The 12,722-nt window shown below is 37.8% G+C and overlaps 1 protein-coding gene across 2 annotated transcripts in view; it reads left to right on the top strand.

The window, feature by feature from the left end:
- GABRG2 (gamma-aminobutyric acid type A receptor subunit gamma2) overlaps positions 1-12,722 on the top strand; it is a 147,841-nt gene that overhangs the window by 45,389 nt on the left and 89,730 nt on the right. For both annotated transcript variants that reach the window (XM_080399981.1, XM_080399980.1), the window contains exons 2-6: positions 2,722-2,870; positions 4,502-4,569; positions 5,588-5,808; positions 10,121-10,203; positions 10,890-11,027. In XM_080399981.1, the coding sequence (XP_080256107.1) occupies positions 2,722-2,870; positions 4,502-4,569; positions 5,588-5,808; positions 10,121-10,203; positions 10,890-11,027 (659 nt within the window). The remainder of the gene's footprint in view (positions 1-2,721; positions 2,871-4,501; positions 4,570-5,587; positions 5,809-10,120; positions 10,204-10,889; positions 11,028-12,722) is intronic.

The following is a 12,722-nucleotide window of genomic DNA, read 5'->3' as shown; positions in this document are numbered from 1 at the left end:
TTAGGCCATATAATCAGAAGGACTGGTCTGAAAGTCTTAAGGAGATGAAAAGGGCTTTGTCATTATAACTTTCATTAGTATTAATGGAAATTAAAGCAGCTAAACCCTGCTTATCTAGATAAAGATGCACCTCTGATTGTTCAGACTTGTGTGCAGTTTTACACAGACAGACATTTAGGCAATTGGATACCCATGCTAACTTATGATCCACTTGGAATTTGGATAAAAGCTGGAATTCAGTGCCCTTTTTCCCTAGTTACGTTGGCTATGTTCCCCCTCTATCACACTAATCTCATAAAGCATTTGCTGTTTTTTGAGATTTGGAGCACCAAAATGAATTACAATGGCAGATAAGCAAACAAATAGCTATTTCTTTCCTACAAATAATTAGCAAGAAGAAATGGAAGTTTTACTGACTGTGGGTTGCTGTTCAATAAGGTTGTTCGAGATTTGAGACAAGTGCTATACAAATGTAATTTTTTATCTTCTAATCTTGCACTATCCAGCACATCGGACTCTACTAACTAGCTGTTTGACTTCTGAAGCTTTCTTATTAGATGAGTATTCAGGAACACATTGTCTTTGTGAAAGAATGCATTTGATTTACTTTTTTTTCCCATTCAGAAAAACTATTCTTTCCAGAGAATGGATGTTTAATTTGTTATAAAACTGAAGTATGGCTTTTTATACTGAAATCTAGCCTTTTTCATTCACTTTGCACAGACTGAAAACATAAAATCTAGTACCTTCTGTTTGCAAAGATTTTATTTAGAAGGATTTCCTTTCCTGCAGGAGGGAAAACCTTGCTTTAGTTACATTCCCTTGAATTACAATTAGATCTTTGAACTCCAGACAGCTGAATAAACAGATTTCCCCCACCAATTTAATTATCCTGGCCTGTCAGTACCAGCAGAATACTATATAGCACATTGCCAATTAAAACTCCGCTTCTGATTGCCTCTAAAACACTACAAGTTCAGGCCTGTGTAGCCAGAGGAAGGAGGTCAGATTGCCTATTCCCAGTCTGGGAAGCTGAAGCTCTCAGAGGCATATCAATGGCACAGGATGGGTTACGTGGTACCTGGAGGCTGCAGTCAGTGGTACTCAGTATATGTAATGAAGGCACAGATTAATCTAGCTTCACTAGAAGCTTCCAAGCTCAGTTCAATGCTATGCAAGACTGGCTGTCTTGTGCGTGCTGTGTATTCCTAGTTGTTACAGCCCTATGCGCAGCCTCGGGCTGCTTCAAATTTCACTGTACCTTCAGCATCTCCTCAGAAGCAGAGCCTTATACAGAGGCACAGATGTGCCATGGCTCTTTCCTCGTAGGCTGTGCCATGGGCAAGAAAGGAGCTAAAGCCTCATTCATATTTCAGTTATATTTGTACAGTTGGCTTACAGCTCCCAAATGCCCAGCATGGGAAAGCCTTCAGGCCGTCCACTCTAGGTAGGTCTAAGCAGGATGCAACAGGACAGCACTGTAGGGAGGAGTGGGCAAGACCTCAGCAGAGCGAAGATCTCTGTTAACAGAATGGCACTCTGAGACAAGTCATCCCCTCAGTATTGCACCCATGGCCATGGTCAGCTGCATCTGCTTTCAGTCTTGCCTGCCAATCATGAGTTCCAGCCCCCACGGGAATCTACTTCTCTCTGTTCTTTCCCATTTCTGTACAGATTCTAGCTGAAACAGGAAAAAAGTTACTTTTTCTGCTTTTTACCCATGTGTATACAAACTCCACCCACTGGCTGAAGACATTTGTAGTATTATTAGATTTTTCACATCCATCAGAATTCAAACTTTGTCACAGAAGCAGGTCAAGAAAGAAGGGCACTGGCATATTATGGAGAAAACTTATAGTTATTTAGCACCACTTAGATGATTACCACTGGCATTCTGAAATTAATCTGATTTCATTCTGATGACATTCTGAAGTGAATCTGATGATGTCATATTCTAAAATAGTTTCTATGTTCTTCTCTAGAACTGGAGGCACAGATTCTGAGAAAACAGAACATTATTAAGGCTAGTCTATACATTTCTTTTTCCTATCTTGCCCTTTATACTGTGCCAAACAGGTTGAATTATACTAGATCTGTCATACTACCCAGCAGCAGAAAAAAACTGATACAGACTTTATATCCTCTCTGGGTTTTGGTTAGCAAAAGTGGAAATGAAAACCATTGGCAAAAAAATGTGCTGAACTTTCTAAATGTACAATAAGCTCAAGTTCATCAGAGTGGAGAAAAGCTGTGTGACTGCTTGTTTGAATGACTCTAATTATTGGTCTTGTCAGTAATGTCTTGCATCAAAACTGTTCTTTCAAAGAGAAGTAACGCAACAACACTGTGTACATACTAAGTGATATTTTGGTGGAGAGTTACATAAGCTAAGTGACAATTAGATTTGTTTTGTAGCAGGTCCCACCTGAGTCAGTGAGAAGAAAAAGTAGGTATGCCAAAGGTGATAAGCGTTGATGTTCTTTTGAATAGACAGAATATGATCTCAACTGTGCTAAAAGGAAATGTTGCTGAAGTGAACTGTAACCTCAACTGTTATGTGACATCTTTGTTGTGAGTGTCCTTTCATAAAGCAAGCAATTTTTCAATGTTTTGTACAGTACTGTTAAAACCTGATTTATGTGTGTATTATCTCCAAAAAGATTGCCTACAAACTCATGTTTTTCAAAGCTTTCCATTTCTTCATTTTTATATCTTTAACAGTTCCACCCAAAAGGGAGATGATGATTATGAAGATTACACATCAAATAAGACTTGGGTTTTGACTCCCAAAGTCCATGAGAGTGATGTCACTCTTATTTTAAATGGCCTGCTGGAAGGATATGACAACAAGTTGAGACCTGACATAGGAGGTATGTTGAGTTTCTTTGCAGACCACTTTTTATTGAGCAGTGAAGAGAAAGAATTTTCATTCCATATTATGCTACACAGGAAGGAGAATCCATTCACAATAGTTATTAAAACAAAATCAATGTAGTAAAACATCAGTTTCAAGAAAAGTCATCGTGATTTTAGAAGCTGACATAAATTAAGATTGCTAAATCTATCCTCAGACATCTTATAAGACTGTTGTGATTTGCTGAATCAGACTGCTTGTAATGCACCTGCATAGAAAGTGTGGAATTTAACTTCTGGGAAATAGAAAAGCAAGTTTTTATCTTATTTTTATATCTCAGAATCACAAATAACATATTGGAAAGGAAGGTCAAAATGAGAATAATGCAGCCTAGTCCTGGCATGATGTGATGAACACAGACAGAGCCTCTAAAAGCAGCAGGTCTGCATTGACTGATGCAGCATGGGCCCTCACTTGCTCAGCAGGGCAAGAAGTGACTGGGGAATGCGATACAGAGGAAGCGGTCCACGAAAGATAACTGCAGCCGAGTAAGGCCAACTTCCCTAGATTTCCCCCACAGCCAAAATAAGTAGATAGAACAAAGCCTGCACTTCTCATGGCAGTCTCATTTGACTTTTGCAGGGATCTTCCCTTCCACCGATTACTGAGGCAGCTCAAAGAGAGAAATCTCCCTGCGTTGCTGCAAGTCCGTTTGAGAAGGCACTATGTGTGCACAGAACAGGCAGGCAATACCTCTGTAGAAGAGGATACAGTAGTAATAAGATTACAGAAATACACAAAGAGAATTCATGTATGTGGCAGGCAGAGGAAAGCAGAGAGCAGCAAGGTTAATGAAGGAAGCTGTTTCAAACAAGTTTGTAGAGGTTTATAAACTAAGGATTTTTTCACAGTGAGGGATGAGTATTTAACCTTTGATGTATGTATATAGTGTAAATTAGCAGAGGAATTTGTCTTACTCTCCCAGTCCAAGACTTTAGAGAACAGAAAGGAATTAAGCCTTCATAAAGGCACCCGGGAAAAAAAACAATCATGTTTTAGTCAAGGTGTATAAGAATAATAAAGCTACAATTGAGTAATTTCGAAGTAAATTAATCTAACAACTGTTTTTCATTCATGTTTTAGAGCCCTGAGTATTATTTTTCACTTTGGGCTCATGAAATTGTTACTTACCTACAGCCATCTCTGCAGGCAACAGCAGTCATGTTGCATTTGGCATTATAATGTAAAATGAGTGATGCAAGACATCATAAGAATATGTAAGGATATGTTTGCTTTCATTGATAGTGTTTTGTTAGGTGTGTTGTTGTGACCTGACACAAAATATACATACTCTCAGTCAGGTATGACTCAGTCTAAGGTAAGGACACTGGGTTTAGTATTTGTTCTCTTAGTATAAGTGAAATCACTCTGATAGAATAAAAGATATAAAATTTGTCTCAGACTGTCTCTAATTAATTTCAAACTGGAGGCATCATTCAAATTTATATTTGTTGTATATACACATTTAAGTGTGAGGCAAACATAGCTACACAAAAGAGATACTATAATAATCTTTTGCCTGTGTTTGACTTTTATGTAGTTGATTTTGACCTTCACTCATGTTTCTGATTCTTGTTTCTCTTACAGTTAAACCGACGGTAATTCACACTGACATGTATGTAAATAGCATTGGGCCTGTGAATGCTATCAATATGGTAGGTAAATGGTTGCCAATTTTCCTATAATGTTCACTTTGTTATAAAGGCTCCTTCATGACATTACAAAGTTTCCATTAGTTTTAATGTTGTCAAAACATCAATGTTTTAATGTGATATACCTATATTATTTTTTAAAATCTCATTATTATTATTATTATTATTACGGATGTGAGGATTATATGAACTATGAATCTCTACAAGACAGGGAAACTGAGCTATATGCTGAAAAGAATGTAATAATAATACTTTTAATATATCCTCACACTTCTATGCGCTCTACTTCCAAGCACTTTCTGACAGTTTAACTCCTGTAAAACTGAGTTTCCAGGTTGATACAAAATAAGGAAAGCCATCTACCAGCGACATTGCCACTCTTGCCACCAAGATATAAAAAGAAAAAAGCCTAAATCCTCTCTCCTCTCTCTTTCCAGAGTTCTTACAGGAAAAATTAATTATAACTTTATACAGGCAAGGGAAAGTGATCTAGCCTTAGTACAGTGTCTACTTCATTCCTGTGGTTTTCATGTGTAGAAAATGTCATATTGCTCTTTTCCATTCAACATTTCCCTTTGCACCTTCTGGCTGCCCAGTGGTGCCAGGGAAAGTGTGACTTCACCACTTCTGATATTAACTGGGGGGCACAGGCAATTAAGGCACTCAAGTCAGCTCAAATTTTTCCTGTCCTAGATCCAAAAGAATAAGCCAGTGTTCTCTGACCTGATCAGGTGTGGGTTGAAGTGCAGGGACATGGAATTAGAAAGGTGTATATAACACTCAACTGCATCTTAGTTGTACTTGTTAATGGGCAGTGGGAAAATAACAAAATAAATTGTTTTTAAACAATAATATTTGGTAAACCATGCCCTTAAAAATTGTTTTTACCAGTTCTAGTATCACCTTTTGTAGTTCAATTTTTTTATTTTTTTTTTTGGTATGAAATTAAGTAAAGCATATCAGGACTTGCGTGAAATGCTCAGTGCTATGTTTTCATCAGTATTTCTGGTTAACACAACAGGAATATACAATTGATATATTTTTCGCCCAAACGTGGTATGACAGACGTCTGAAGTTCAACAGCACTATAAAAGTGCTCAGATTAAACAGCAACATGGTTGGAAAGATCTGGATACCAGACACATTTTTCCGTAATTCCAAGAAAGCTGATGCTCATTGGATAACAACTCCTAACAGGATGCTCAGGATCTGGAATGACGGCAGAGTGTTGTACACATTGAGGTATTTATACCTGACTTTAATTTCAGTTTCTCTAGGAAAGCCAAAGAGAAAGACCCTGTGAATTTAGGTAATTTGATATTAACCTGAAGGAAAAAACATTGTTTTTTCCTATTTACTTATGCATACAACCCCGAAAAAGGGAAATATTTAGAATGTCTGCATGTAATTTATTTTATATAGAAACAGTAAAGAGTTTTTCATTCTTGCTATAGATTGTACTATCTCACTCCACAACAGTCATGTTCCTATGCTAAAATGAATATAAGCATTGTTATAGTAATTAATCTTCATTTTCAGGTACGTTGTATTGTTTGCCACTGGTTTGGTCTATATTACCTTTTACCTTTTTATTGGGTTAAACTGACTAATTCAAAATATCCTTGAATTAAGTAGACGGTATAAAAAGAGGTATAAAAATATTATATACCTCCAAGGCTGCTTTTTCTGAATTGATTACAATTTAGCTAGATGAAGCTCCACCCTGCAAAAGCATTTCCTTCTTCAAATATCTTATGAAAATAAGGATTATCATCACAGCGTTGGTCGTTTAAAGTTTACTCCAAAACCTACAGATAGGCCCTGTTCCACTAAAACCTTCATGAATCTGAACTTGATATGCTCATCTCCAGATTTCTTAGCCACATGTATAGCTTTTCTTTTGAGACAGAGTACCTTTAAAAACTATCTTTTCAATAATTAAGTTATGCATATACCTATATTTAAGTGTAACATATGCAGTATCTAACAACTCAAATATCATATTCCCTATGACCATGATACTTCCTAAATGTGAAAATCCTAAGTGCATTTTTGTTTTACCTTTTCTTACATGTAATATAGTATTTGCTTCTATGTAAAATGTAAAGACAATATTTGTTCAAGAGACTTTATAATTTAAAATGAGAGTACAGAATCCAAGATATTTGATATAAGACCATCTGAGTTTTTGACTGCATTTTTCCAGTGTTTTTTTCACCTTTTTTTTTTTTTACTGGGTGCCAAAAATAAGGTTTTGAAAAAAAGTATGCTCATTATAATTTTAATGAATAGATCTGAAGATTTGGTTAAGACAGTCTTTTAATGTTGCAACTGCCTGAAAGACAAAAATAAGTTTTATTTCACAGTTACTTTACATTCATTACATATTGCATCACCAGAAGAGATAACAGAATGATCAGAATTAAAATACAGTGCAAATCAAAGTCAGTCTGATAAAGAAGATCCTCGGTCCACTTTTGAAATGCTAAATTTGGACTTAGCTACAGTACTGTGTCTTTGGATTTCATTACCTTTCACTTCCAACCCCTCAGTTTCTTTCATTAGAAAGAGATATATCTGCTAGAATTTAGAAACGGTTATCTGTTATTAACTTATACCTAGTAGTTCTAGTGAGCCACAGCAAGCACCAGTAAGGATTCCACCTACATTAATCCAGAAGTGGAATTTGATAGTATCATCACGGATCTGGGATTCTGTCTTGAAGAGAAGATGGCTTTGGAAAAGCTGCTTTATTTTCTCAATCACCTCCCCCCAGGCTCAAGAACAGTCCATCCTGACCAGCAGGAATTTATGTAAAGTTATCAGGAAGACTGGATGGATCAGCACAAAGCTCCTCACAAAACTCAAATGTGAAAAGAAAATGTACTAGAGGTGGAAGCAGGGGCAAGTGACCCAGGAGGAATACAGAGATACTGTCCCAGCACTCAGGGACAGGGTTAGAAAAGCCAAAGTTTATCTGGAGTCAGATTTGACTAAGGATGTGAAAGCAAGAGGGGTTTCTACACTTATACCTTCAGCAAAAGGAAGACCAGGGAAAATGTGGGTGCAGTGCTTCACATGAATGGGGACCTTGTCACAAAGGACACTGAAAATGCCAAGGTACACAATGCCTTCTCTGCCTCAGTCTTTACTGGTAAACCCCTGCCTTCAGCAATCCCATGCCCCTGAGATCAGTATGAAAGTGGAGCAAGGAAGGAGGATCAGGTATGGGCTAAAACAGTTGACATTAAGGTGGATTAAATATACCTGAACTTGGCAGGCTCAAAGTTTTGGGAGCAGTGGCATGAAGGCCAACTGAGAAACAGTCACTAGTGATGTACTCCCCAGTTTTGTACCGGGCCAAATAATTTAACATCTTCACATCTTCGTTTAAGACCTGGACAATAGGACAGAGTGCACCCTCAGCACGTCTGCACATAATACATAACTGGGAAGAGTGAGTGGTATATCATAGGCTTGTGCTCTCTCTCAGAGGGACTGCAACATGCTGGAGAAATGGGCCAACAGGAATCTCATGGAGTTCAACAAAGGAAAATGTTGTTCTGAGCCAGGGGAGGAATAACCCCATGCAGCAGTACAGGGTACAGGTTGATCAGGTGAAAAGCACCTTGCAGAAAAAGATCTGGGATCCTGGTGAAGCAAAGGCAAGCAGTGTCCTGGACTGCATTAGGAAGACTGTTGCCAGCACGTCAATGGAGATGATCCTTCTACTCTGCCCAGCGCTAGTGAGACACATCTGGAGTGCTGGGTCCAGTGTGAGGCTACACGGTACAAAAGGGATATTCACTTACTGGAGTGAGTGCAGTGAAGGCCCAATAAGATGCTGAAGGGCTGGGAGCATCTGATGTGCTGGGAGAGGCTGGGACTATCCAGCTTAGAGAAGGGAAGGCTCAGGAGATCTTATCAACGTGGATAATGTGGGTGGGGGTAAAGAAGGCAGGGGTTGGAAGGTAAAGAAGGCAGAGACATAATCTCACTGGTATCCAGTGATAGGACAGGAGGCAATGGGCACAAACTGAAGTACAGGAAATTCTGTTTAAATATAAGAAGAAACTTTTTTTACTGTGAGAATGGTCAAAGAGTGGAAGAGATTGCCCAGAAAACTCCACACTTGGAGATGTTCAGAGCCTGGATCATGCTTTGTGTTGAGGAATGAAATCTACTCAATTTCACAAGAGAAAACAAATAAAAACCAGCAGTAAATCTGAGCCTATCCAAAATTCAAAATGTTAAATACGTTCACCAGAGAAAAAGCAATAGGCAGAACTTAATAATTTTTTGGATCCATACTATAATTTTCTTGAAACTGAAGATGATGGAAATGAAAAGAGAAAGAAAGGGCAATGATATTAGTGCACAGAATCAGCTCTCCTTCTGTGTCACAAACAGAACTTCCCTTAATTTCAAAGGATATCAGATTTGTTCCTAAATCCCTAATGCAGAAAAGTTTCCTTTTGACTTCATTAACTTGATACCTAGTGACCACAGCATCCCCCTGCATCCCACAGTATGAGACTCAGGGATTCATTTGCATGCAGTACCTACATGCAACAGCCACCAGATAAACCCAGCTCACATGGTTGCTCATTTGGACACTCAGGAATCAGCAAAGACCAGAATCCTACAGTTTTCCAACAGACTCATGGAACTAATAAACACCACTCTGCTCTTCCCCTTCCCCCTTCTTTTTCCTTTTTTCCTCCCTCACCCCACCTCCTCCTCCCCCCTTTCCAAAGTCCAAGTATCATGCAGTTCATGGCAGGGCTGGGGAAGTGTAGGATAGCAGCAGTTAAGGGACTGAATGGAAAATGGTAGAGTCTTTAGCAGGCAAATCAAGGGATACATCTCATCTAAATTTTTATTTCTAAAAGTACATGTCTCTACCTGATCTACAGCACCTACACCACCTGAGTTATCATGGAGATTCTCCTGATATTCAGTGGAAATACCTTTCAGTACATTCCTCAGATTTCATTTAACTGTCTTAATTTGGAGTGAAATTAAGTATATCCTCAGAACACCTTTCCACTAGTATGAAGGCAATCTAGATGGCTGTCTTGGATGCAGAAGTCTAAATCTGGACTCCCATCCATCATTTTTGAAATAGAATTTTTGTCACATAAAATGCATTTCTCTAGTGCATTATGGCATGTTGTGACACAGAGATTTGTCATTGCTCATGAGATGACCTGTATATCTACTTATGGATTTGCCAGTCATGAGTAATGCTGCCATTTCAGATGCATGGGAACAGAACTTTAATATCTTATTCTATCACACAATCCAGAAAATAGATGATCAGGGCCTATGTAACCAAAAAAGAAACACTGCTTATCAGTAACCATGAAGTCTTCCTATGCTTGAAATACCCAAATTAAGACATACATATCATTTTGCTTTATATAGATATTATATTTGCATGTTTCATAGTCAGGTTCCATATTAGTAAGAATCTCATTTTGCTTGCCTTGATGTAGTTTTCAGGACAAACTTCTCAAGTACATTCTGCATATCCTGATCTCTTTCTCCTCAGGCTGACAATTGATGCTGAGTGTCAGCTACAGTTACACAACTTCCCAATGGATGCCCATTCCTGCCCCCTGGAATTTTCAAGCTGTAAGTAATATGCCTAGAAATACCCCTTTTCTGATCCATACTGAACAAATTATACATTTATATTTACATATCTACAATCAGTGAGGGTTACCTTCCTAACTAGATATACTCCAGTGGTTTTCAGTTTTATTTTGACCTCATCTTCAAGTACATGAATCATGTATGTTCACAAATACAACTGAGGAATGCTACAATTTCTGGGATCTACGTGATTAATTTATGCTTATATCTTAGCATAACAGTAGAAATTTTTGCTTTCAGCATCAAAGCCTCATGGCCTGATACTTTCTCTCTGCACACAGGTGTTTTACTATTGCAGTAGTTGGAGCCAAGAGTTTGACATTTTGCAGTCAGGTCAAGGTGTGAATTCCCAGTCCAGTTGCAGAATTTTTGGCCATAATTGAAGAATGTGCAAAATTGTATCCTATTGAGTCTGCAAAACTGGAATACTAATTCTTGAAAAATTACCTCAAGTGTTATTTTAATTTATAATAAGTAAAATAAAATGTAACATTAAATAAAATACACTACCAAGTATCTTGAGAAAAATATATCTATAATTCAGTTGCAATATGCTTCGTCAGTTTTTTCCAGAAATAGGAAATAGGTTTTTTACACCCCAAAGTACACTAAAATCCCAGCAATGACTACGAAACAAAGCATTCTGTATTTTCCATTGCAATAAGATGGCTACCCAAGAGAAGAGATCATTTACCAGTGGAAGCGCAGCTCAGTGGAGGTGGGGGACACCAGGTCCTGGAGGCTTTACCAGTTCTCCTTTACAGGATTAAGGAATACAACTGAGGTGGTGAAGACTACTTCAGGTAAGACAACTGATCTGTTTACCTTCAGATTAAGTTAGGATTTTATTTACAGAAAGAAAAAAAAGATGCCTCTGTTTAAAACCTAGCATTGGCTCTTCACTGAACAATTACAGGTTTTTAAATACTTATGGAACCATTCAGGCTTTAGTATTTCTGAAGAAAAACTCACAGGAGGAAAAATAAATTGTCCACTCTTGTTCTTCAAGAAATACCTAGAACTGTCAAAAGAAAGCCACTACTACAAAGGTGGTGGTGGTCGTGGTGGTGGTGAGGGGAGTTCCTATCCTGCTTCAGTATAGAAAACAGCACAGCTGAGCCACTAAATGGCAATCTGATACTGATTTAAATATTTTACAATCCTCTTCCACCCTTCAGAAGCAGAAAGTAGGCCTGCACAGAAATGACATTCAAAATCCCAACTGCTTTACTACAGTAGCTCCAAGTTTATTTTGTTCCTGAAAAAAGGGCACATTCTACTCTCATTAAAGAGAACAGCCTTACAAATCAGTGTCTCACGTGATTTTCCTGCATATTTCTATCTCCTTGGAAACAAGTAATGGAACTTAACATGATAAATGAGGAAGTACTCAACGTTTAATAAAAATAGCAATTTTAACCCTACTAACTAAGCAGGAAAATACATTCTTCTAGACATATATTTTATTACTCGGTGGAAAGAAAATCAGTGAATATGAGAAAGGACACAAAGAGGAATTGTATATTAATATTCTGTTATGTGCATGATATCCCTTTGCTTTTGATTTCTCAGTTTCAAAAAGACCAGTGAAATGAAAGCAGGTGTTGGCTTTTTTTTCAGGTTGCTTTTGATTGTTACCTTATTTTATTGTTCTGAAAAATATATTGATTTAAATTCAGACATCTGTGTTAATTCTGACTTCAAAAATATCCCCATCCATTTTATTTCTAAAAGGTCAGGTTGCTATTATATTCAGAGGGAGAGTGAGATATTCTAGAGTTGAGAGGAGCCTGCTGTGCATTGCACTGGAGTGCAAACAAGAAGGATGAGCATTAGTTCAAGTTCCAGCTTCTGAATCACTGGACATTAAGCACCAATGACATGTTCAGTCTTATGAGCAGGGCAAAAATGGGATGAAGCCTCCCAGCTGTAGCCACATTTGTCTTATGGCATCTTCTGCCATTTTAGCTGAGGAAGATATTTAGTCAGCTATTCAAGAAAGCACCTGACCTTTCTCATTTTCCCAGGAAAACAGAAATAAAGGTGTAAAAGAGAGCAGTCTGTGTGGGAGCCATAGCTGCTAATAACCACCATTACATATGACGTGGCAGAATTGGTCTTAACGCAAAAAATATAAACAGCAATACATCTCATCTAAGACTGCTCCTGCAACAGGCAAAGCACAAAAGGCAGCAGTGTACCCAAGTGTGGTCTAAGTTCTCATCCTGCCCAGGTTGAAACCTAATTTTATTTCAGCCTTAATTTGAGGATTTCTTATTTGCTCTTCTCTTTCCTTTTCTGCTTCAACCATTCTCTAATAAACATTTTTGTCAGAGATAGAAAGTAATAAAATCTTAACGTGCTTACAAGCTTCAGATCCACTGATTCACCTTGTACTGGTGAATCAAAATCACTTTAATGTTCTGCTAGCATGAAGAAAGTACATACTGGGAAACAAATAGTAAAACACAGAAAGCAATAAGATACTAGTATTTTTA

Source organism: Falco punctatus, assembly GCF_963210335.1.
Source record: "Falco punctatus genome assembly, chromosome: 8".
NCBI classification, from domain to species: domain Eukaryota; kingdom Metazoa; phylum Chordata; class Aves; order Falconiformes; family Falconidae; genus Falco; species Falco punctatus.
This window is presented reverse-complemented; position numbering and strand designations above follow the sequence as displayed.